The sequence below is a fragment of the Photinus pyralis genome, unplaced genomic scaffold (assembly GCF_008802855.1).
Source record: "Photinus pyralis isolate 1611_PpyrPB1 unplaced genomic scaffold, Ppyr1.3 Ppyr1.4_LG1, whole genome shotgun sequence".
Classification (NCBI taxonomy): domain Eukaryota; kingdom Metazoa; phylum Arthropoda; class Insecta; order Coleoptera; family Lampyridae; genus Photinus; species Photinus pyralis.
This window is the reverse complement of record NW_022170249.1, coordinates 27328666-27356174: the sequence shown is the minus strand read 5'-3', so window position 1 is coordinate 27356174 and position 27509 is coordinate 27328666. Positions and strand designations below refer to the sequence as shown.

The 27509-nt window shown below is 36.8% G+C and overlaps 1 protein-coding gene across 2 annotated transcripts in view; it reads right to left on the bottom strand.

Moving 5' to 3' along the window:
• Nucleotides 1-27047, bottom strand: part of LOC116172210 — a 39402-nt gene extending 12355 nt beyond the window's left edge. Inside the window, exon 1 of one of the 2 annotated variants that reach the window (XM_031489389.1) lies at nt 26898-27047. In XM_031489389.1, the coding sequence (XP_031345249.1) occupies nt 26898-27014 (117 nt within the window). In that variant the 5' untranslated portion in view covers nt 27015-27047. Of the gene's footprint in view, nt 1-12942; nt 13147-26897 lie in introns of those variants that run through there. The other variant, XM_031489374.1, reaches the window with a different exon arrangement.
• Between the last annotated feature and the right edge of the window lie 462 nt (nt 27048-27509).

Genomic DNA, 27509 nt, shown 5'->3' with positions numbered 1-27509 from the left:
AAATTTACTAAAACAGGTCCCGTAGAATTGCGCAATAAACGTAACCGTTAATACACAGTTCATGGGCATTTTATTATCATTTAAACTGAATTTGGGTACCTATACGATGAGAAATATAACTTCTCAATTAAAAAGATCTGAAATACCTACCTACGTTAAACAAATCATACATTTACCTCAGTATCAGTAATTCCATGTTGTACCGATAAGTAGGCATTCTATTTCTCTAAATTGATCTCTACCTAAATGTGCCGCGTCCATTGAATAATGTCATGCATCGCGCATGCACAGAATAAACCAAAAACATAACCGTCGCAGAAATTTTCCATTCGTTTTATTAAAAGGTGGCCTACTTGCGCGAATAGCAATTATCATTGTGAAACTTCTTGTTCACTTTCATCGGGAAAACATTTCATAGGTAATTTTAATTCGTACTACACGCACGCCATCTCTCGTAGGATAGATGTACCTACTATCACAGAAACCTTGCAAGAGTATACACTCAACAACTTTCCAACGCAACGTATCATAGTGATCGGGTGAATGGTGGACTGGTGAAGCAGATAATGCACAGTAGACAAGCAGAGAGATAGATATAAATTCATTTATTTTTCATTTGCCTATTATATGTCAATTATATCTGTCATATGTGATACATGAAGCAGTTTATTACGCCCAAGGGCATAATGAGAGGGCATAATGGATTGTCATCTCATTATGCCCTCAAACGGCCTGTCAAATTGATTGACGGAGTTATATTATGTCATCAAAAAGATGCAACTTGATTCGTATGGGAGCACTTTAATGTTGGGCAAACAATATAATGATGACATTTGTATATTGGAAATGCATTCTTTGGAATGATGAAAAATAAAATGTTGTATGCACCTCAGGCATTACTCAATATTTAACCCTCGGGCGACTTACAATCCCTCGGGCCGGAGGCCCTCGGGCTCTGTCGCCCTCGGCATAAATATCGCCTTAATGCCCTTGATGCATAAATAACTTATTTACATGTTTGTTCTCTGTGTACTACGTGGTAGAAGAATGAAATTTTGGGCATTTTTGATGCCCAAAAGGGAGCTTATAGTTTCAGGAACTGTCGGTCGTTCGGGCGCCTTTTAAGCTTTTTATATACTCAGTGACATGGAAACACCAAGAAGGAGTTGGAATTTTTTGACCAAACTTGGCAGAAACATTTAACTACTAAAAGGTAACAATTGATTAAAATTTCATTCATATGGATCAAGTGGTAATGGCTTATTTGACAGTTCTTTCATTTTTTTCTAGTATTCTTATATCGTGTACTTTTTGCGAGATTTTGATCAGTTCTTATTGTTTTCGCTTTTAATCGTTTCTTTTGAGGCTGTGATCATGCCTAGATACGCCAAAGTGGAAATTACCGCGAATTAAGAGGAGTTGACAGGTGTCATGTTGTTGGTTTGGGCGGAGGTGGTTTTTCGTTCACAAAAATTGCAAGTCACCTTAACCGAAGTCAATCCACCATGATTCGCTGCAATCGGGCATGGATTAGGGAAGGGGCAGGATCGTCGTAGAGAGGAAAGGAAGGGGACAGGAAAGGGTGGGGGGCGAAAAAGAACAATTGAAGTGCGGGATAGCCATCTTTGATTTATGGCAACAAAAGACCGATTCTCTAGTACCAGGTCAATTGCCGATCAATTGTTAGCTAACGAAGGTCGTCCTGTAACACTTCGAACGGTTTACCGCAAAATCAGAGCTTACGACCTGGAATCCTATCGGCCACATCTTTTGTTACCACGACGAATCCCGATTTTGTTTGGGTATGCATGATGGCCGTATATGAAGGGCAGCCGAAGACGTGGGGAACGTCGCAATGTTGAATTTATGAGGCATGTGCACTAAGCTGTGGGAACTATGGTATGGGGTACTATAACTTATGGGAGTAGGGCTCGTTTGTTATTCATTCGAGGTAATATGACCCCCCCAGTGATATGTGGATGACGTGATAGAACCCGATATTCTTCCATTTCTTCAGCAGTTGGAAGACCCACTTTTCCAGCAGGATAATGCCCATCCTCATATTGAAAGACGTTCTATGGACTTATTTGCACATGATAATCAACCCTATGCTGTATCACTCTCGTTATTCTATACGATCAATCGTTATCGCAGATTCACGATCAAAGGTTATGATGACCACAACGACTATCGATAAACGCGATATGCTGTATCAATATTTTAACGGTATCGTAACGTTGCCCGGTATCTCGCAGTGGCTATTTCGGAAAAAAGTGTCACATTCTAGAAGACAAGGAACGCTGCGCAACGGCAGTGCGTGTAAGAGTGAAATACCACAGCGATAAAATATAAGAGGGCGTTGTGGTGCGCGCTTTATCTTTAAACAAATGCCCGCCAGATTTGGAAATGCAGACGTTTCTTTAAAATTATTTGTATTAATTGTACGTGTACCTATACCTAGTTGTTTAGAATAATAAGAGGCGGAAAAAACCACTAGGAAACAATTTGAGGACTTGTTATATTTTATTGAAAGTAAATAATCCTCCACGGAAAGACAAAACCGTTGGAGGCAAACAAAATCAAACATTTGTGCAGGAGTTTGCCAGCGGAAATGGACCAAAATACTGCCTTACAGATTCTCGAAATTTTTTTGAAAATCAATTTCACCCAGCTGAAACGGATCGCTGTTGCCTCGTAAAATTCTTCGTTGGATGTTTTCCTCATGTCTCAATAAGAACATAATCTACGAGTATTAAAAGACACAGAACTCACCTCATTACATTTTCCAATTGCCCAAACAAAGCTACTTGCAAAAATCCTTGAAAATTATTCATTTTCTTTCTCTTTAACACCCGCTTAAACTCCAAACGAATCGCTGAGAGGATCGTTACGCCCCAAACGGGTAGCATGAACCCTGTCGTTAAGTTTTTCTGGTTATGGTTGCAAAATAACGATAGTCGTTATCCCACACTTGCTACGAGTGATACAGCATACCGATTTTTAAAAAATTATGGTAACGCCGCATAACGATATCGTTATTCTTAACGATAGTGATACAGCATAGGGCCGAATGTCAATTTCTTGCCATAGCCACCCAGATCTCCCAGTATATCGCCTATCGAGCATGTTTGGAACATTATGAAAAGGAGACTGATGAACTTACCGCATCCTCTGCAGCAGAGTTGGACTGGGTCAAGCATAGAGTGACCCAGTGACCCGGTGAACCAGTTAGTTTACTGACCCAGTGACCCAGCTTGACCCGGTGACCCAGCTTGACCCAGTGATCCAGTTTGACCCAGCTTGACCCGGTGACCCAGTTTGACCCGGTGACCCAGCTTGACCCGGTGACCCAGCTTGACTCAGAGACCCATCTTGACCCAGCTTTACTCAGTGACCCGTCTTGACCCGGAGGCCCAGTAATTAAATTATTGTTAGGTATCATCCAAAACAATTTCAAGTAACTTTTAATTTTAAAAAAAACTTCCTCAATAATATTCGACAACAAGCACTTAGCCCAATTTCATTCAAGAGAACTAATACCTAAAAAAATCAAATGCATTTGTTTATAGTTTGTAGTCAAGTAGTCAATGAAAGTATTTAGAGAAAAGATTTATTTGGATTAAGCTAACTAGTAGAAAAAAATTAAATGTGAATGAACACCTGTAAGCAAACTGGTAAGCCCTGAAGCAAAGAAATAACATTATTCTAATACAATTCGGGACATGGAAAGTTTTTTACGGCAGTATTAAAGCAAACATCACAGAAATGGCAGTTGTCAAGCAATCGAGTATTATTTTCAACAAACCAGCATTTCATTTATTTCATAATCTGTACACTTGAACCGAGGGCACTGACTTAACTGCGTTATTCGATCAAACTAGGTGACTGGGTCGAATTGGGTCCCCGGGTGAAATTGGGTCGCTGGGTCAAACTGGGTCAAACTGGGTCTAACTGAAAAGAGTATGACGTGACCCAGCGATCAAGCGTCTGCCTATCCTAGAGGGGAGATCGGACTCACTCACTCCTCAATTCATATTAGGGAAAAACTATCACATCTTCTTTGATGAGAATATGGCATCCCAACCAGATATATTCATCTTCACGGATGGATCTAAGACAATGGAAGGTACAGGCACTGGTATTTACTCCAAAGAACTGAACTTCCATATCACCCAACCACTAGGTAAACTTCCTACTGTATTCCAGTCAGAGTTGGTAGGATTAACGCTTAGTGCAAGAACAGTTCTTATGCATAACATAAAGAACAAAACTATCAGAATCTCAAGTGACAGCAGGGCTGCCTTGCAGTCACTTGGTCACTGTAAAATTACCTCTAGGATGGTTTCCGAATGTCACCACGTACTAGAGCAAGTAGCAAGCAGCAACACCCTTGAGCTCGTATGGGTCAAAGGGCATGCTGGAACGGAAGGTAATGAGAAAGCCGATAAATTAGCCCGACTGGCCTCAAAACAGGCGTTTTATGGTCCAGAGCCGGCTCTTTCACTTACAGTTAAAACTGTAAACAACCTAATAACTCAAGACACCCAAACCCAGCACAGGGCTAGGTGGAACTTGATGTTAGATTGTCGCCATGCGAGAGAAGCCTTCAGAGGACCATCTCGTAGCTTGGCGCGTTTTTGTACAGGGCTATCAAGGAAGAACCTGAGGTTACTCGTGGGCATACTTTCTGGGCACTGTAAACTAAACAAGCACATGCACTGCATGGGTTTGGTGGAATCACCATCTTGTAGAGGATGTTACACAGACGACGAGACGGCATACCACATACTCTGTGAATGTCCCGCTCTAGTCCAACTGAGACCAGAGAGATCCATGTTGGGGGAATCCTGGCCGGACATGGCTACGATTAGAGCCGCCTCCCCTTCCAGCGTCCTAAGGTTCATCTCACGTGTGGGATGGCTTGAGTGATGTCGAGGGGTCGGGCGACCCTAGTCAGGCAGGTAGTACAAAGGGCCTGAATTTGAGGCCTAAGTACGCGTGGACATTGTTCACCCTCCTATCGTAATCCAGAATCCAGACCCAGCGACCCAGTTTAATTTAGTGACCCAGTTGACCCAGTGACCCAGTCCAACTCTGCTCCGCAGACGCTGCAAGCTCTGTTTTCTAATATTATTTAGATAAAAGTAAGGATAAGAGTTTTGTGTTGCTCAATAATTGATTGACTATAATCTACGTCTTCTATTTTCTAAAAATTGATAAGCATATGTTTACGAGATAACCATTGTATTATACTCGTACTAAAAAAGAATTGAGACGTTCCAGTAGATCAAATCATACAAACTGGAACAAATTAATAAATTCAAACTACGTAATTTCACGACTTCAATAAGGCTTTTGGAACTTTTCGTTGTTAATTCTACGCATCTTTAGCGAGTATACCTTGCTTTACCATACCTTTGTTTCAAATTTGTACAAACGATATATTAAGTCACTAACGACCTTTTGACTGTCAAAAACTTTGTATTTTAACAGTCCCTTCTAGATCCGGATTTGTATATCGCTTCACGCTACTCGTGCATTTCTGCACATCTTTGACTCCTGCTTTTGATTTAATTCTTATTTTGGTCGGTTGTTTCGAAGAATTATAGTGTTGAATGTGCTTAGTATACAAGACATGGCTTCTCATTTAAAATTTTCAAGTTGGGGACTGTCAACCGCCCTGTATAAATAATACTACCAAATTTGAATAATATTGTACTTAGGTCAACTTTTGTATAAACTTATTTTTGCAAAACCTGATAAAAAATGAGTTAAGGATAATAACCCACGTACATATAGCGATTTTGATAAATGCATAAAACTCAATTTTTGGCTTTGAGGTAGTACATTTGAACGTTTCTCCATAAACTTTCTCGCGCTTTCTCGTTTATTAGCCTAAGCAAAACTATCGGCATCTCGAAGTATGTTTTCAAACTACGTTTCATTATCACTATATTATTAAAATAATTTAACTAGGATTTGGACAATTAACAACACTTTTACTTTCTCGAACCATATTAATAGTTATTTATGCAATGAGTGTATAAATGAGGCGTTTTATTGGTGAGTGAGATGTTTAGTGGACTAAATTCGAACGAACCAATAATCGCCGATTTATACATGAATTGCATACAACATTTTTTCGTCGACTTCACTGGGGTAGGTAATATTAAATTCAACTACAAGAAATTACAAACGAAATTATGAGCTCCGACGATTTTTCACTAAATTACAGCTATTGTCGTTGCTATAGTAATGTGTTGTTTTATGCTGTACCGTCAGTCCTCATAATCGCAGTGGAAGATTATGTTGCTTGCTCTGCTGCGGAGACGATTTTAACATTATATCCACTCAAATCAAAAGAAACTTATTGGAACGGTTTCGATCAGTTCGGCAATTGATGGAATACAATGAATTTGAAAGGAGATATTTCCGAAAATGTCACGTTGACATTTTACCTTGAAAAGGTATGTGAAATTAGAATGTAATTAATTCTTTTGCAACTGTACTAAAGTACGTGTATTAACAGTGAAAGATATGGAAATGTTCATCCCTGTGGTCGACGTACTCAATGTTGAAGGTAAAGCAACTGAATACCTTAACAATACCTTATCCGAGGAGCTACACATACATACATCAGGATATGCTTTGCTGAGATCGTTTGGCGACCATACTGGCTGCTGATCTCACTACATTAAAACCGAGATTAAAATGGTTAGGTGGATGGAAGTTCTCAGCTGTTGCCGAAAGTGAATTGTTATATAATTGTCATTTCCCTTTAATAAAATGGTTGTTATGTATAAGTGGTTGCTAACGATTAATGGTTGCTAACGTATAATGGTTGGTTGCTAACCATTAATGGTTGCTAACGATTAATAAGCTTCATCATTGTACTCGTCATTAAGGAGTAATTTATATTGTTATCGAGAGGTCGACGAAAAACAAATATGTAGCTCCTCCACAAAAACGCTAGGTTTTATGTACCAGCAAACATCCAATTTGAAGACCACCGCATTAGATTAAACTTGTGCTTGCATTTTCGGGAAGTACCTACCGGCAAGTGCTTTAACTTTGTTTTTCTATTTCAATGTGAAAACGAACTCATTATAATGTAATAACCCTCTAATATTTGTCATGTTACTTTAGCCATTGAATAATAAGGTGCTTATACAATGCTTTAGCTTTAGCATAATCCTAGCTATTTAAGTATTTCTAGAAGTTCTGTATTGTCTTGTGTTCTTTTGTAAATAGTTCGACGCCAGTATTGTGAACATTCCAGGTATAAGAGCTTACTATTTCGCGGTAAAACCGTATTTGTCAATCTTGTCTAACTCATCAAGTTTTCTAAGAAAATCAACTTAAAGTACCTAACCAATCTCGAAATACTTTATCCCTCTTTAAGGGATGCTTAGGTACCTTGCCATTAGTTTTCAGTTTTAGAAGTGTGTAAAATTTATGTAACTGTAATATTAATATTAATATTGAGTTAACCAAATAAACTCACTAATTTAATTTAATAGCGATTAATCAATTCACTCTCTCTTGGCCGATCACGTTACAATAACACACCGTTTTCAATTGCTATTGGTTTGCGATAAGAAATTTGTTATCGCTGCGTAAGTCGGGGCGTAAGCTAATTACTTGGAAGATAAAGCAGATTACGTCCATAATAGAATATACGTGTTTAATTTCGAAGACGCGAATTGAAGTAGAGGAGAGGCGGAAATTGAGAGAGAGAAAAACGAAGAAATGAAATAGAAGAGACGGACTTCAATTAAGCTCGTTTGGTGGTGGCGGTTAATTGAGATTTTTTGATGATTTGCCGTATTTAAGCAAGAGATTCCGTCTTACCCGTTAGAAGAAATTAGTGAATGCTTTAAGAGAATTTTATTACGCCGTTTAAAGTGAATGTTTAATCCGAATTAAAGAAGTGAAGCTTACGAAAGAGTTAGTCAGAGTGTCAGTTATCGCTCATGTGAAGCCTTTCTTTAAGGTCTCAAGTATTTAGTTAAAAGGAGTTGTTCCACCATCAAAGAGCCAATTTTACATCTGTAATTACAACGAATCCAGTGTCGTTTAACTCAAAATGTAAGTGCAATCAATGAACTGAAGTCTCGAAGTGTCATCGTTTGGTGCCTGTGTTTGTGCATCAGTTAATGAAAATCGCAGTTACGAACGAATATTTTGACTATGAACACTTACGGGTAATTAGGATTTCGTTAATTGTGTCAAGTCAATCGATCGCTTGTTTTCGTGATAGATTTTTCTTTTGGTGCCCAGGTTATTATCGAGATTTTTAGTGGCATCCGCCACGGACGTGCTCTGGAATGTTTAATATTGAGCTAGCTGGACAGGTGCTTGTGGGTGACCGTTTCCGTTTTCCTTAGGAGTTTTTTGAAATATATTTGAATTTATAAACACTTATTAGCAATACTTTTCTTAAATTGAATAAAGATTACAGAAAATGTATTGGAAGTAATGGTAACCATATCAAACATTAGTAAATTTTGGTTACATTTTGTTTATTGAAAATGAAAGTAAAGTTGGTCTAGGTTATTTCCAGGGTAAAAATAATAATATATTAATTAATAATAAATAATAATGACCATTGCCCATATGTTTTGTTATGGCAACTGTGGTCTGGTAATACAATTTAATACTATATATTTATATACACTGTGTCCAAGATAAGGATGTCTATCCTAATCAATAAAAGCCATTATTATTATTATTATGGTCGGTGTTTCTTGTGAGAACTCAGGTCTAGCCTGGTTAAGTAATCGCAAGGATTAAAATCAAGTAACGATTAGTGTTTGTCTGTACGTGGTTCGTATATACTATTATTATTATTATTATTATTATTATTATTATTATCATGGGGATCTCCGACACCATAGAAGATACGACGATTAAATTAGAGAAAAGGTGCGCAATTAAAGAGTTATTACCATGCTTTTAAGAAAACCAGAAAATTCTTATTACTTTCAAAGATATGCCAGAAAAACCGAAATTTGGCGATTTCGTTTTTGTTATATTTGAACAAATACAAAAACAAAAAAACTGTATCGAGTAGCATTTTTTATTACGAATACAACGATATGCGACACACAAAACAGAAACAAAAGTTGGAAACTGTCGGTTTGAACAGGATGGTGCACCCGCGCACAACGTTCAAATCGTGCGAGAATACCTAACCGACAACAAATTCCTTAGAAAATGGACAATTTCGCCGATAGGTAGTCTCGTATGATAAGTGCGTTGTGCGCGGGTGCCCTATCCTGTTCAAACCAACAGTTTCCAACTAGTGGTAGAACGATACCGATATTGATATCGGTATATCGGCAATTGTTGCCGATTATCGGTATCGTATCGTATCGGCAAGGTAATTGCGCCGGTATATCGGCAAACAATTTTTTTAGCTGTTTTAACTCTTCAGTGCATAAATGAAATACTTTATTAAAGAAAATAAAATGTTTTATTCTAAAGTTAACATTTTTACTAAAAAAGTTAAAAAAAAAACAACAAAAAATATACCTAATATAGCAGGTTCTAAATACAGCATATATGTATATATACTTAATACTTAAAATTTAACTTTTTGATATTATGATGCAAAAACACTAACATTTCAGCCCTATCTGCATTTAGTCTATTTCTTTTAGGCTCGTAAATATTACCCAATTCACTAAAAAGTTGTTCACTTGACACACTGGCAGCGGGTGCTGAAAGGTAGACTGAAGCTGCGTTGTACAGAATAGGTAATTTGTTTTTTTCTGCCTTCCACCACTCAAAAGGGGATTTATCTTTTAATAGAGTTGAAGATGCCAAATATAATATTATTTCATTTTCCCAACCTTGCTTTTTTGTAGTACTGGTTTCGGAAGCTGAAGTAGAGGCAATGATCTCAAAAGTTTTTGCTTGACCGTGTCTAAATAGTAACGCCATCTATTGTTTGCCGATACGATACGATATATCGGCACGTAAATATCGGTATCGGCCGATATATCGTATCGGCAAAAAAAAGTGATATCGTTCCATCACTATTTCCAACTTTTGTTTTTGTTTTGTGTATCGCATATCGTTGTATTCATAATAAAAAATGCAATACAGTTACTGGCCATATAGAAAATAAAGTTGATAATTTCTCCAAAACGAAACGTTGTATTGAAAATCTCTCAAAGGTGTTTTGTAGAGCCCAAACAGTGGCACTGGGAAAGTGTTTTTTTAATTTTTCTTATCTGTTGAAATAATATCAGAAAAAAAATAAAAACAAAATCGGCAGATTACGGTTTTTCTGGAATATCGTCACAATCGGAATTTTTTTGTTTTGTTTAAAAAATAACTCTTTAATTGCGCATCTAATTTGACAATCATCATATCTTTTATGGTTTCGGAGACCCCCATGATAGACATCCTCATTTTGGTCACAATGTATACTATGTTTAATACTATAAATACAAATATTTCAAAAACGGCACATATTTTGATACCAGAAAGAAATTAGCGTTCCAGTCAAAATTTACCAAATTTGCGGTTTCTACTAACTAACTTTGTGATATTCATTTGTTTGTTTACTTTACATTTTCTGGCGATTTATGATAAACCCCCACCACTTTTGTATTTAAGTTTTTTTATATCTCTTATAATAAACGGGCTGCCTAAATATGCGGAATAACCCTGGGAATAAACCTGTACAAAAGTCACTTACGGCTGGGTCAAATGATCGAAATTCAACTTAAATAAGGCAGCAAAAGATGGAAGAGCTATGTCAGCAATTCAGTTTGGTATTTACTACATTTACGGAAAACCACTAAGTACAGAATCTGAACTCAAAAAAAACAAAAATTAAATTTTCGTTGAGAAAGTGTTGGGATCTTAAGAATAGTAAATTAATAAACCGATACAACGAAATATCGAAGGATCCTTAGTATTACAATAACTTTTAACGATAATTTATTTTAATGTTACAAAATACATCAAATTCATGTCTTGGCCATTGAGATAATGCTCTTAATCTTGTTTTGATCAAAATCCATGTGGTCGCCAAAAATAGATCAAATTCATGTTTTGATCATTGAGATAATGCTCTTGGTCTTTTTCCCAACGTTCTTGGTGCATAAATAACGATTTTGACATGTTTTGATCAAAATTCATGTGGTCGCCAAAAATAGATCAAATTCATGTTTTGGTCATTGAGATGATGCTCTTAGTCTTTTTCCCAACGATGCTGGTGCATAAATAACGATTTTGACATGTTTTGATCAAAATCCATGTGGTCGCCAGAAATGCATCAAATTTATGTCTTGAGAATTGAGATAATGCCCCTAGTCTTTTTCTCGACGATCTTGGTGCATAAATAACGATTTTGATTATTTTGATCAAAACCCATATGGCAATAATTTAACATTTTTGAATCACACACATGCGGTTATCAAATGTACACGTGATGTACTCTTGCTGCATCAAGATAATGCGTTTGAAACCTTTTAAAACTCTAAATTCATGTATAAAGTGTAATTTTTGCTACATTTTGCTCTAAAACTTTCGACCTATACCACAGAGAAGAGTTATATTAAAGTATTACACATCTAAGAGTCATAGGGAATAATCTAGCGGAAGTCCCAACCCGATACATGACCTAGGGAATGAAATATGTTGATTTCTATTATATTGAGCCCGTAGTTTTTCCTGTTCCCGATTCACTCGAAGTCCTATAACTTTTGTTCCTATTGAACCAGCTTCCTGAAAATCAATAGCGTCCGTCCTTAATGTCCAAAGAACCCGTACACCAAATTTCAACTCAATCGGCCACTTTTAAAAAGAGTAGAGCGCACACGGACGGACGGACGGACGGACGACAATACAAAACTATAAAGGATCTGAGGATCCTTAATAAATAACTGGAGAAATAATGAAGAGAAAAAAAACGCTGTTTCAACCAAAATTTTATTTTTGGCTTTTTTGTTCAGATTCTCTGTTCTCTTGAAATGTTTTTTTTGTTTCTTTTGCATTTTTTTATTTTGTCACTAAAAGGCAAAAAAATTTTCGTTTCTGGTCGTGGATGCAGAAGGATGAATCTATGGGCGTTCACTAGCCCTCCCCCCCCCCCCCTCCCTCGCCCTGACTGAGTGATTTTCCAAATGAATCGTAAGAAGTGCTCGTGTGTACGATTTTTAAAAGTTAATATTCTTCACATTGAAATTTTCGGCTGTATCTGCGAATTTTCCCCTTGAGCCGGGGGAGGGGCCATACGAACTCGTTTTTTTAGTAACTTGTCACGTAAGCGTAACTTGCACATTGTCATTGCATTTTGTAGAAATAAAGTTTTTAAGTAAAAACCTCTTTAGGATACAATTGGTAATTGATTTCGTTAAAATTGAAACATGCAATGCCAAATTATGTTTCCAATAATTCATCTTGACGCTCCCAGCTCCCGTTGCCCGAGTTATCTATCGTACGATTGGTATTAGTAGTTATACCACGACAAAATATAAATGATCGATCGATATCGATTTCAAAGATTTTTAGTAACCGTGCATCCACTATTCAGATTTCAAATAAAATTTTAAAGGTAGGAAATGAAAAGAACCTCAGCTGCACCCGGGGGGAATAAATTCAGTTTAGAAAATAAAGAATGTTAATGTTGTTAATGAAAGTCGTTACGAAAATCACGCGACGAAACTGCGCGCCTTCTTCACTTAGCCATATGAGAACAACTTACTTTTTGTAATATTGTATGCATAACAACTGAAAGAATGCTCATACCTACCGCGTAAGTAAAATAATTATAAGTAATTTACTAAGTGCACAAAACTGAAGATTTTCAATGTGTGAAGTAAATGCAATTGACAAAACACGAGTTACGAGATCATTATCGCTGTATACATAAATTATTATTTATAAAGGAAATACAAATCATTCATTATGCGTGAAAGCGCTTACCTCAATGCCGCTCGCCAAGCGTATGTAATTACGTAGCTGTTCCCCACTTTCCAACTGCGAGTGATAAACGTCAATAATTTTCTCCGTAGTGGAACACAATCGACAGAAATACCGCATCCTTGAAAGCAATCAATATACGGAGCTACTTTACAAATACGGCAGTCGCGCACCTGCTCTCAACTGAAAGCTTGGAACGAACTCGTTCTGCTTATTCGATAACGACCGGCCGTTTCTAGGCGAAGGGAAAGGAGGTGACGAATGCCGACGCCGTGGGGTTACTCAAGGTCGATTGGTGGGGATAATTTAAACAGTGAAGCTTGAAGCTTCCAAGAATAATAATTCAAACGTTACAAGGTCAGTCAATGTGACTAATTAATGCTGCGAAAAAATATTTCTAGGAAGGGATTTAATGACGATCCATAAATACTTGACTTTGTATGACCTTTTCTGTTATAACAGGAATTCGAAGTTGCTCCTACGAAACAAAGTCCATTGAAAATAGACTCTCCCAACGAGCGCCATCTTAGCATTTAAAGTGGGTCACACGTAACTGCGTATTGGGTACACGCTTTCACAAAGCTAATTAAATTCTAGTGTGCTATCATCAAAAGATAATAAAACAATGATTTTTTAATCCTAAACCGAACGCGATCTTTATATCGGAATTCGTTACGATTTGATTAACATTGTCGAATAACACGTTTTACATGGACACTCGAGTTGTAATCCATCATCAGATCGAAATGATACATGAAACGCTATTACGACCGGAGCACAATACATACGCGTACAATATCGTGGTCGAAAGCCTTATCTCAGTCTATCACCCTTTCGCGTCATGAGCATTACCTACGGACTTTTCTTACAAGAATCACGATCGCGCGCATTTATTTCACTACGCATGGCAAACAAAAATAGATAGGATAGGAAAAATATAGAGGACTACATTTTCCACAAATGAAACTCCCCGACGGCATATGCATATTGCTGAATACTTTACTAAGCATCTAAATGAATAATTATAACAAAAATTAAAAAATATCTGCTACTTAATCGAAAGCAAACAGAAAACACAAAGAACAAAATTTATTTGGAGAAAGTAAGAATAGGTTAACTTCATCATGCAGGGTAAGTATAACGTCCCTTAATATAGAGCGCCGCGGATAATTTAATCGCTCGCGCCGCTTAAAATTTTGCTTCATCGTTCGCTCCGCTCTATATCGCCAACGTAGGACATTGCAATGGGATGGGGTTGAACTTCTTTTTTTATGTTGAAGTAAATTCAAGTTTTCTTTAGTAACATTGTTATTTGATCTTTGGCTAGCTCTATATGAAATTTTACTATAATTGATTAATTTCTCCTAGTCTCCTGAAATTTAACTTCAAAATTTTGCTTTTTTTATAGGTTTGCTTCAAATACAAAAATATCGCAATGTTTTGCATATATGTAAGCGGAACTTCCTGAAACATGAAAACATCACGTTTTATTACGGCTCGCTAAGGCAGCTTTATTATACCGAGGGGTGCGCGAAGGAGAGCGGCCCGCATATGAGAACTTCGTACGCGACATCCAAGAAAGACGGTCGAGAAATCGAGCAATGTATCGAGCTATTGTTACTGTTCAATAAACGCCCATTGTAAATTGTCGTATAGTGTTTAATTAAGGGGTGTAATACCCCTAATCCTCTATACCGTTAGTGAATCTTTTACATATATTAATGAAAAAAATGAAATGGTGCACGAATTTCAATTTACATTGCCCTTTACAGGTTTTTTTTTTAAAGTTACTACTTCTTTGCGCTAGGTATGCACATGCGTAACGCCACAAAATATAGAATAGGTACGCTTCTATATTCTGTGGTCGTTACGTGTACCGCTCAGCAGCCGAACGCGAGGTCGGACCGCTCGCTTGGCTCACAATTGTTTAAAGCTTATTTGAAAAGAAATTAAGAAACAAAGACCCTATAGAAAAGAAATACGCAGAAACACATACGCATCCTTTGCACTGCACTGTGACAAGTATCTAGTTCAATGGTGTAGTACTCGAAGAGAAATGGTACCTATACACATAGAGTTATGCTACTTAGCAATGAACGAGAAACGGTTTTAATTTTTGCCACGGTGTCTACTACGCTTTGATGACATAAGGTATAGAACTCAAATGACTGAAATTGTTAAATGGCCCCTATAAGGTAACTCTTTCAATTATTTGTGCAAAATTTTGAGAAACATTTGATAGTCAGTGAATAGTTGGGTGTTGGCTCTTGGCATTCCCCCGTCCCCTAACGTTGTTCATTTAAACAATACATTCCAAGCAAGCCTGTCTGCCTGTCTGAAATGGGGTATTTGTCCTAGATGATGCGAAGAGTGATGCGCAAGAATAAAACTGAAATACCACCAACATTTGTGCTTACCCAAGGAAAAGCAGACAAATCATTATCTTTAGATTTAAGAAGGACTCCACTCTAAGTGTTTGATGTATTGCTCCATTTTTATAAGTTTATGTCGATGAAATAAATAATTAGACGAAAGGAGTAAAAATTTATTTGTTATATTTCGATATCCATATCGATTTCGACTTTTATGTCAGGCTTTAGCGTCAATTAGAATGAAACATAAACTTTATCGCACATATTTCGTAAGCACGCAATCGGTTTACTTTTTCGGAATTTGTTATTTTAGTGTCTATTTGTCCATTTTAGCGTTGTTTTTAATAGCTTAATTTTTTGTTTGGATTTGTTTCTTTATTTAAAGATCTTTTAAAGATGCAAGAATGTGGGTTAAACTGTAGGAAGCATCTGGTCGTTTTGCGATGAAATGTCGGACCTAACTTGATTGATACACGTGTTCTCATAGAAGAGATAACGAAAAGATCCTTTTGTGCGTTGATTTCGGCGTAAGTGGGGCGCACGTCGCGTTCTGTTTTGGTGGTGTATTGAAATTGGCGGAAGTAAGAGTTTGATAGTAGAGTTCCCAATGCCATAAATTGTGATTTTCGTTTACACTTCGGGGTTAAAAGCTGAAACCAATTTTAAATGATGCATGATCATTAGAAATATCGAAATCCAGAAGGCGTCAAAAATCGTCCTGTACGGGGTGGCTCTAGAGGGTAAATTGTAAAAAAACACCCCAAATTTTTTTTTGCATATTTTGAATTTATTGAATATATACTTTGCACTGCCCATAGCTCAGGTATGTGAAACCGATACAACTATTTATTATTTAGTGTTTTTTACGACCGAAAAGCACGGGATTAAATGAGGAATCTCAACTTTCGCCGGCGTCTAACGAACTCGACCGTAATATTTTGACAAATTAGCGCTTCAACTCGTCGTATCTAATTTATTTGCATCCTGATCAAAAAATATCCATTAATAACGTTGTAGAGCGTATTCTGGACATTCTGAACCACTATTTGTAATTCACTTCACATTACCGAAAAGTTTTGTATCGATTTATTTATAAACGCGCGCCTATGACTGAGTAAGGACGATTATCGCTTGCGCAAATGCATATACGCGGTTTATAAGGCAGAAAGTCGCGTATCTCCCTACTTGTACTATATTAAAAACGTTCTGGATATTAAATATCCCAGGTACTGTTTATTTTTTTAGATGCAAATTTTATACTATATAATTTTTTAACATTATTCAAATACTTAATCACAATCTAGTTCCTATTCGGATGTTTCTTGAGAGGTTTTCGAAATAATCTGAAGCTTTTTGCAAGTGGGATTCCGTCCCATACATTTACAGGAGCCAATGCACGGTAATTGCTTTTTGAGCACGAACATGGTATGATAAAGCACGAACAATGAAATCTGGAACATCCTAAAAAATAAGGTTATGTAAAATAATACAAAGACAAAATGTAATTAACATAAACCTTTTCTGCAGTTACATTTAGCCAAAATAGATGTATCAGCAGGCATTGATGGTCAACCACTACCATGAAAAATCTATCAAAGATTGCACATTTGCACGCGTACAAAGAGAACCTCGCAAAAGGAAAATATAAAGCGTATACTTGACAATGTATCTACAGTTGTGGCATTTACCTATTTATTCATTCCTCGTTTAACAAGCAACAATTAACAGATTTTTTATGTCGTCAGTTATATGAGTTTTCGAAAGATTCTAGTTTAACATTTGTAACCAGTGGAGGATTCAAAGACCTTACTGAATATAGATCAAAGTTTCCTCTTTGTAGTGATTTACTTGCCTCTTCACACGAAGAAGCAGATACCAGAATCCTACTGCACATTCTACAAGCAAAATTAGAAGGATATTCAAGGTGTATTATTGACTGCAGAGATGCCGACGTTCTTGTCTTACTTGCTCATTTCAAAAACCATCTCACCGAGGAAGTGTGGGTAAAAGTTGGAACGAACGACAACGTAGGGTTTATAGCAGTACACGAACTAGTCATTTCCCCAAGTCTATTGACAAACTTGCCTGCATTTCACGCAATTACTGGTTGTGATTCTACAAGTCAATTTGTTGGACTTGGCAAAACAACATGCTGGAAAATTGGTTTATTGTATCATGATTTACTAAACGGTGTTGGATCTTCGACACTTAATGAAGATACATTCAATAATATGACTCAATTTGTCATTAAATTATGCACAACTTCTGATATAAGTTGTATAAATCGTTTACGCAGTATCATGGTTTCTTCAAATTCCATCCACAAATTGCCACCTACTGCAGGTAGTCTTTATCAGCACTGTTTACGCGTAAATTATCAAACATACATTTGGCTGAACAGTCTTAACCCAAAACCGTCTCTAGCAGATCCTCTGGAAAATGGTTGGAAAATTGTTGGGAATAATTTCGTTCCAGTTCTTACAACGAAACCATCAATGCCTGCAGCTGATACATCTATTTTGGCTAAATGTAACTGCAGAAAAGGTTTTTGTTAATTACATTTTGTCTTTGTATTATTTTACATAACTTTATTTCTTAGGATGTTCCAGATTTCATTGTTCGTGCTCAAAAAAGCAATTACCGTGCATTGGCTTCTGTAAATGTATGGGACGGAAGCCCACTTGCAGAAATTCTTTCACGAAAAAGGTTCAGATTATTTCGAAAACCTCTCAAGAAACATCCGAATCGGTACTAGATTCGGATTAAGTATTTGCGTTAATGTTAAAAAATTATGTAGTATAAAATTTGCATCTAAAAAAATAAACAGTGACTGGGATATTTAATATCCAGAACGTTTTTAATATAGTACAAGTAGGGAGATACGCGACTTTCTGCCTTATAAACCGCCTATATGCATTTGCGCAAGCGATAATCGTCCTTACTCAGTCATAGGCGCGCGTTTATAAATAAATCGATACAAAACTTTTCGGTAATGTGAAGTGAATTAAAAATAGTGGTTCAGAATGTCCAGAATACGCTCTACAACGTTATTAATGAATATTTTTTCATCAGGATGCAAATAAATTAGATACGACGGGTTGAAGCGCTAATTTGTCAAAATATTACGGGCGAGTTCGTTAGACGCCGGCGAAAGTTAAGATTCCTCATTTAATCCCGTGCTTTTCGGTCGTAAAAAACACTAAATAATAAATAGTTGTATCGGTTTCACATACCTGAGCTATGGGCAGTGCAAAGTATATATTAAATAAATTCAAAATATGCAAAAAAAAAATTGGGGTGTTTTTTACAATTTACCCTCTAGAGCCACCCCGTACAGGACGATTTTTGACGCCTTCTGGATTTTGATATTTCTAATGATCATGCATCATTTAAAATTGGTTTCAGCTTTTAACCCCGAAGTGTAAACGAAAATCATTTCTAAACGACTTTGGCGATTCTGTGCCCTCTACTATGATGGAGTAATGGTAGTAGTCCACCTTCAATGGAAAAAATAAGGAAGCAAAGGCCTTTATTTCAGTTCAAAATAAAAATCGCTAGGCGACGTCATTTTAAAATACGCACAATTGATATCAATTATCGCGATTGATCACAAATTGAATTAAAATAATTTCACCAATTCATCAAAACTACAAACAGATTAAATTCGCGAATAAATTGATCAAAATCAAAATCTAATTTCAACGAAATAATTACATTAATTTAATTAAAACCAGGAAATTAATCAGCCAATCAGATCGCGAAATAAATTTTGAGAAAATCAAAGTTCAAATTCCATGAAATTATTCAAAATTCCCAGGCATAATTACAATTCTCCGAAAACGTTCTCGTCCACGTAGGCGACGCCGGGAATCAATTTAATTCACCTTAATTGAATCCTGCGAATAAAAGATGGCCGACAAAGTATCAAAGACTTACTTATAAAGTGAGTTAGAGACTACTCTAAAAAGGGGACATCTGACGTAATAAGTACAAATGCCCCCGACCAATGGACGTTTTTTTTTTGTGAAAAGTGTTATACCTACCTATAGAGCAATTGTGGGTGGCCCAAAATTAACCCAAATAAATGAAACATAAAGTGTTTAGTGGGGGTATTTTATTTTGTGGATATTTAATCATTTAAAAAACGGTAACGAGGCCTAAACGTTACTACCACGTATGACGTAAGTGAGGTTCGAAATCATGCTAAGCCACGGTTATTCATATTATGACGTCACAATATAAGATCGTACTCTTTTTTTTAAATTTGCTTGTATTGTTGAGCGGTTATTTGCTAGTTCGGCCCACTATACAAAAAAAATTGATGTCTACACCAGGATTCGAACCATTCCACTTATGTGTATTTCGTTTGTGCGAAAAATGGAATTTAATGTATGAAAAAGGTGGCAATATGTAAATATTACTTGTTTGTGTTAATTATTTATACATCTTTTTGTTGTCTACCGGAAAAAGCAACCGGATACCGCTTCCGGTTGATTATAAATTCATGTTTCTGACCTCAAGGCACACGAGCTCTTCGATTATATTATTAGGTACTCGTTTCTTTCTGCACTATGTAATAAAAATATAGCTACAAATGTCAGATCTGCCAGGGTTTTTTCCTTCATTTTCTGTTGTAATTATTATATGAAACAATATGTCAATGTCCGGCTTTTATCAGACTAATTTATTTTTTTATTTGAAGATTTAACTAACCACTTCCGGCAAAAGTGAAATTACTTCGCCTAGTAGGTACATACTTACCTACACTTAGTTTCAGTGATATTGAATATTTTGTCACACTAGCTGACCCATGGCAAAATTTCACACTTTCGATCAGGGGCGGACTGGGTACTTACGGGACAGGTGGAATTGCATAGGTTACGGGCCATTGAAGTATTAGTGTAATAAAGATGGCGGGAGGGGGGGGGTGCAGCTCTGCGGTGCGCTACATAAACATTTTTTGAGTATTCCTTTCTTGAAAATCAATTAGAATATAGTTTTTTTTATTGCAGCTGATAATTAAAAGTAACAAAATATACGTAATCCGAACGAGGCGCGTCGCCTATAATTGTGTTTCAGCAGTTTCAAAATACGACAAAAAATTATAAATTCATTGTAAAACACTTAAATAAAAGCAGAATTTTTTAATGAACAACCTAACATCAACCCCAATGAGAGGAACGTGTTAATAATTTATTAATAGTGCAAGAAACTAAATACAGCACAGAGTTATAAATTTCCAACGGGCCAATGTGACCTACAGGCCAGGTGGCAATTGCCACCCGCCCCCCGGGCCAGTCCGCCCCTGCTTTCGATTTCCATAAAAGGTTCTCACTATACGTACCTACCTAGCTTGTTAAGAATAAAATGAATTGTTATGGTTTTCAGATTTATGGCTTTCAAGCTATGGTTATTTTGTTGCCTTTAATATAAGGCACTGCAAAGAAGCAATTGCATATACACTGCTGTAAAAAGAAATTGGTTAAACCTCTTGCCAGGAAAGATTGCCGGTCACAGAAGACCTGGGCGTCGATTCCCGAAGATGTGCTTTGTTCACATCGACTGACCTTGATGTGAACGTGAATGTCACTGCATTCTCGAACCTACCACATCGAGCGAAAAGTTGATCGAACGCAACGACTGGTCTAGACCACTCGTTGCGTGAAAGTCATGCGCAGTTGCAGCTACAGGACGGATCTTGCAGCTGTCTTGCTATAGAGGTTATTCAGTGCCCTAACCTATAAATTCACATATTTTCTGTGAAATAAAACATGGAATTGTTCGAGGATTTTCTGGTTATTAATAGCAGTATCCATAATGCAAAAACAAAACAAAATACAAAACTGACAAATGACAGTTCAATTCTTGTCTGTGATTGGTTAGCGCATAAAGTTTGTCCACGATTCGGGAATGCAGCTAAACTTGAACTTATCCCTATCGTATACGATCATGACGTCATGGCAGCCAGTCACATCACATGCACATCACGGAGCATATCGACTAACTTCGGGAATCGATGCCCTGATCCCGGTCTACAATCTGTGTTTTTCTAAAGATGTGAGCGACTTCCGATATAGCATCGTGTCAATGTTGAACAAAAAGACTTTTCGTTCAACACGATCCTATTCCGGAAGTCGCTCGCATCTTAAAAAAACATCTGATTTTATTAAGAGGAGCTTCTGTGAAAATTTCAATAAGATCGACCCACAGATATGTACTTCTGCGAAAGCGTGCACGCAGCATGTTTAACATAATCAATAGATTTGCTTTTATTAAGAGGCCCTCCTGTTAAAATTTTAGTAAGATCGGTCTATAAATAAGTTACTTCTGCGCATAAGTCCTAATACTTGAAAATTAATAAATGTCGTCTTAAAAACTGTACCTACTCATACACTGAATTTTTTTAAAATGCGAACATAGGAGTTTGCATGCAATGTAATTTGCCTATGTTCGATTTAAAAAAAACACATCAATCTATTGAGTAGTTCTAATGAGTAGTAGATACAATTGACAGCTGTCACATTTTTAAAAATACCGCCGTCCAATTTAATTACGAAATCGGTTAGGTTATTGCTTAGAATGTCAAGGAGGACACTTCGAACATTTATTGTAATTGTTTTCGTTATTTATTTTCTTATTTTCTTCATTTATGTATTGAATAGATCAAATTAGTAGAATACCAGGTGCACATGACCTACAAATAATTGAAGGTTGGTTCACAATGAGTTGTGAACTGTGAGGTCAAATTATCGTAAGTTTAAGAAAAATGTATCCTAAAGTTGCTATGGCCTCACATGGCTTCTTTAAAAAAATCTTACCGAGTGCTCTTCATCATAAAGACTATAGAGTTGCTTTTCATAGTCGCACAAGTGCGCGATTTGGAAATGTGAACCGCGCACACCTCATAGATTGATGTGTTTTTTTAAAAATCGAACATAGGGAAATTGCATTGCATGCAAACTCCTATGTTCGCATTTTAAAAAAATTCAGTGTATATGGGTGCGAAAAGGTAATAAGCAGTTTTTTGCTTCTCCTTTAGATTTGCGACTTAGGACTTCTCCACCATGAACCATTATAGACCGGGAGCCCGTAACAGATTTAATGTGTATCATCGGTGCGTTCTGATCAGTGTGAGAACCACCGAAATTCAACCTTCCAATACTTGTGAAGTGACTTCGCCGAAAAAAGATCGTGGACCAAAAGGTGGAGGCCGTGCAGGTGATGTTGTTTTTAAAAAACCGGGATTTAGAATTATCGGTGCGCGTTCGGCGTACATACGTCGCAAATGAATGGAAATTGAAAAAAAGGTTAGACGGACGGCATTGCCGAAAGTGTATAGGGTGGACTATTCGCGAGGTGGCCATTATTTTATTGTAAAATATTAATTAAAAAAAATTATCATTGGTGCATGTTCGGCAACCTGTCGAACCATGTAGTTATTTACGAAAACTCGAGATAATATGATCGCCGAATATTTTGGTCGGGTCGGGGCCCAGCCACCCCCGCGTACCTTTGTCGTACATAGTTATAGTGCAGGGCGACGCTTGTGTGGCGTCTATGTGTGAGTGGAACGTTGATGCGGCTCTCTCGTCAGTCGCGTGCAATATGGAGGATGGAACCGCAAGAGGATGTGTTTAGCACGGAACGAGATGATCATTTTTTAAACATTGACATCGACTATAAATTTTTGAATGAAAATATTGTGGAGTTAAATTTGATTTCAATTGAAATGAAATGAATAATATTTTCCCCATACTAGCAAAAAAATTATGCGTCAAATAAATTTCCGATATTTGAATATGAATCGAAAATAATGATTGAATAAGTTTTGTTTTTATATTCAGTCATGATTTTGTACAGCCCGTAATATATTTGAAGAATAGAAAACCATATAAACATGCATTTCATAAAATTGGTTGCCCGTAGTGTCAATAGATGTGACAACCAGATTGATTATGATAATTTCAATGCAAACATTATGAAATTTCAAATGTTAATACTAAAAGTTCAAAATTTTCACTTCTATCGGCAGTCCCTATGACTGCCAATTTTTTTTCAAATAACTTGACCATTTTTGATTTTAACGAAAAACCGTAGGGACAAAAGTTGTATGAAAGTCTGTCCGCTACAAGTTTGGTCCTTACAATTTTTCTTGTAGTATCATATTTTTTGAATTTAACTCTAAAAAAGGGGCCGAACTCAAATAATTGAATTATCTCGTTTATTTTCAACTTTACAACAAAAATGAACATAACCTAACTTGTAGAGAATCAAATTCTAAACCATTTGGTTGTCTACCTTTTTTCTCCAAATATTGATATTTTGTGAATTAAACTCACAAAAAGGGTTAAATCCTATATTTTCTGCACTAAACAGTACAGGGCGAAGGGGTACACTCTTGGCAATATTAATGTTCGGCGATAACGGTTTTTTACAGTCTAATTGATAGATGGATAATATGTGATATGCAATTTTTTTCAACTCATAACCTAACAAAATCGGCGGTATATTTCGTTAAATTTGAAAATTATTTATAGATTCTTTTTCTCGTTATTACATACAACAGATCCAATCCTTTTGTTCGGGTGTGAGATTAATCCGTCAATTATACTATTATACTAATGATATTTTGGTTAATAATTCGATTTTATCGTCTACGACGGTCAATACCCAATTTATTTGTTCGGCATTTACTTTTAACACATCCATTTTATGAATCTAATAAACAATATAAAATCAATGCCGAACATGCATACTATACACCCTCACGACAAAAGTGCGCGTGGGTGGCTGTGCCCCAACCCGACCAAAATATTCGGCGATCATATTATCTCGAGTTTTCGTAAATAACTACATGATTCGACAGATTGCCGAACATGCACGAATGATAATTTTTTATTGATTAATACTTTACAATAAAAAAAATTCACAGATTTCGCAATCCTTGCAACCATCGGAGATGATAACCGTATAACCTATAAAGCCGTAAATAATACATTCACACGGAATAATCTTGCTCCACTCGCTCGCAAGCTCGCTCGTGTCGCAAACGTACTTTCTGAATAATAAGCGGCGTAAGATGCTTGTAATACTATCACGGGCGATGTGCGAGAATTTTCAATTCGAATTTAAAAAAACCCCTGCGCACTGTTAACCGTATCGACAGTATCCGCGACTTTTCCCGAATCTACCGATTGCAGTCGAGTACGGTACAATCAATACTAGACGCGACACCACTTGTCTTCTTTTCTACTCGGAAAACCTGGTAAATTCATACCCATACAAAACATAAGCAATAAGCATATCCAATGCTAAAATGGCCACCTCGGGAATAGTCCACCCTATACACTTTCGGCAATGCCGTCCGTCTAATCTTTTTTTCAATTTCCAATCATTTGCGACGTACGCCGAACGCGCACCGATAATTCTAAATCCCGGTTTTTTAAAACAACATCACTGCGCGGCCCCCACCCTTTGGTCCACGATCTTTTTTCGGCGAAGTCACTTCCGTGTAGTGGAACTTAACCAGAGATTCGCCGACTATACTTCTATTATAAAACATTACTAACATAAGGACCTATCGACTGCTACCGCGGTCTATATCGAACTTCTAAAATCTCCTGAAATTGACCATGTCACGTAGGTAGGTAGGTACTAGTACCTAATCCATATAGATATTAGTTTTTTAAACTAGAATAAATGTTCATTTTTGTATTACCGATGCATGTAACGAACTTGAAAATTATTCAAGTTACGCATCTCAAGCATTTTCTTGAAGTATCAATTACTAGCATCATTAGGTACCTTTACGTTTGAGTAAGTGTACTGTGTAAACCGTCCTTCGTAGAGAGCGACTGCTAATGCAATAAATAAACAAGTTAAAAAGTAATCGTAAACGATTTACATAAAGCGCATTTACACTTGCATTCATTTCCCATTTGTAAGATGCAACTTCTGTTAAAATCGTAAAAATCCGGTCACAAATATGAAAGATAGCGTTGCACATGAGCAATCCATTTTTGACATGCTATTTCAATTTCAGTTTATAAGAAGAATTTCATGTCAATGCTTTTCTAAATAAGAAAGTTGGAACTGCGCATGCGCAAACCTAAATTTTGAAACTAATGTTTGATTTTCCTTTGTTCCAAGCGCCAAAGTATCAAATTCACTTAAATGCTTCCATAAATAAAAAAAGTTGACACTGCGCATGCGCAAAACCAAATTTTGAAACTGGCGTTAGATTTTCCTTTATTCCAAGCGCCAATGTATCAAAATTCATTTAAACTCTTCCATAAATAAAAAAGTTGGCACTGCGCATGCGCAAAACCAAATTTTGAAATTGGCGTTTGATTTTCCTTTATTCCAAGTGCCCATGTATCAAATTTCATTCAAATACTTTTCTAAGAAAAAAAGTTTGCAATTCGGTTTATAAATGGTCGAAATGCAAAAAAGGGCACTGTGAATTTTGAATCGATTCGACTCAACTTTTGGCATTGCGTATTATATGGCTAAGGCTATGCCCATATTGAATTTCATGCAATTCAGTTCATAACTAACGGAGATGTAAAAGCGATCGGACATTTCTAAACAAATTTATCGTTCACACGGACAGATAAGAGGGACAGACAGGCAAAGGAACAGACGGACAGACCAATAGACAGACGACAGACAACAATACAAAATTATAAATGATCTCTAGGATGGTTAATAAACGGCAAAAGTGTAAAATTATGGAACATGTAAAAAACGGTTTGTTGTTTTTTTTGCAATAACTTTTTTAGAAATAAACGCAGAAAAATTCCTTCCTTGGTGCAAGCCTCGACAACATAACGAACCAAATAGCGAAAAAGTAGCACAATAGCTCTTAATATAAAGAACTAGTAGCGTCGCAAAGCGAGTGGACGGACGGACGGACAGCCGGACGGACGGACGGGCGGGCGGACAAAGTGGCCACAATAGCGCATTTTTTTTAATTTTTGTGGAAATGCGCTAAAAATAAATATTAATTATGATCGCAAAAGATTTTTCTACGCAGCTGTCGAACTTAACGATATCAATACGTAGGTAAGTACCTACAAGTACGTTATTTGGACGAAAACAAAAATAAGCTACTTAGCTTAATCTACAGATAGGTATAGATCGATAATGATTTCTAATAATATGGAGCGGCACGCACAAAATACGGAAAATGCACCGCTTCTGAATTGCATAAACAGCGTGTCGAGCAACCTCCGCCATTTAGTAGGCATCTCACGGATAATTCACTTCCAGCTATATTTCGTACCCGGCAAGGCATTTTCTCAGATTTGATCAGGTACCGTTAACCGTATATACTTGCACTATATTAATAACCAACATTAAACAACGCAACGAGAAATATTAAATCAGCGCAATACCAGTGATACGATTGACTCCTAAATACAAATGAAAAACGTGTGTCCGTATTAATGATTACTCAAGATCCAATACCACTTTCCTTTTACGTGACGCCGCACCGTAGAAAGAAGTGGGAGAACTGGCGATTTGATTTTGTTTTGCCTTTACAAGTTCGCAAGAAGGCAATTAAAAAATGTGAAAGTCGCTTACCTCGATCCCGCTCGCTAAAAATATGTATTGACGTAGTTGTTCCCCACTCTCCAACTGCGAGTGGTAAACATCAATAAGTTTGTCTGTACTCGAGCACAATCGACACAAATAGTGCATATCGAAAAACGAGCAATATACCACTCGTATTAGAAATATTCAACTGGACTGTACTACTTTTCTTATCGGATCCGGTTTTGTTAGTACAATCGCGGTTTGTGTCTAGTAGAGGGGGAACTACGCAACCGTTGTCGCGGGAATGGGGTTATTCGAGGTCAGCTGTGCGCGCACATGTGGTGGGGATAATGTAAAAATAAGCTTCCCGGATGACTCAATCGTCATTTGACACAAATAAAAATTTGTATCGCACGCTTAACAAGGAATATGTAATTATGTAATATAACATATAACGTAAATGTAAATGTCCAAGTTTGACCTTTGAGTCGACTTTCCGTACAAATGAAAATCAGTCATATAACCCGGGGAAAATGGTTAGAAAAGGTAGTCTCGGAGGCTGTCATTGATCAAAAATGAAAATTAGAGATTTATAGGTAGCTCTTATTGATTTAATGAACATTACAGGGAAAACAAGACAAAATGCGTTATAGCGTTTAC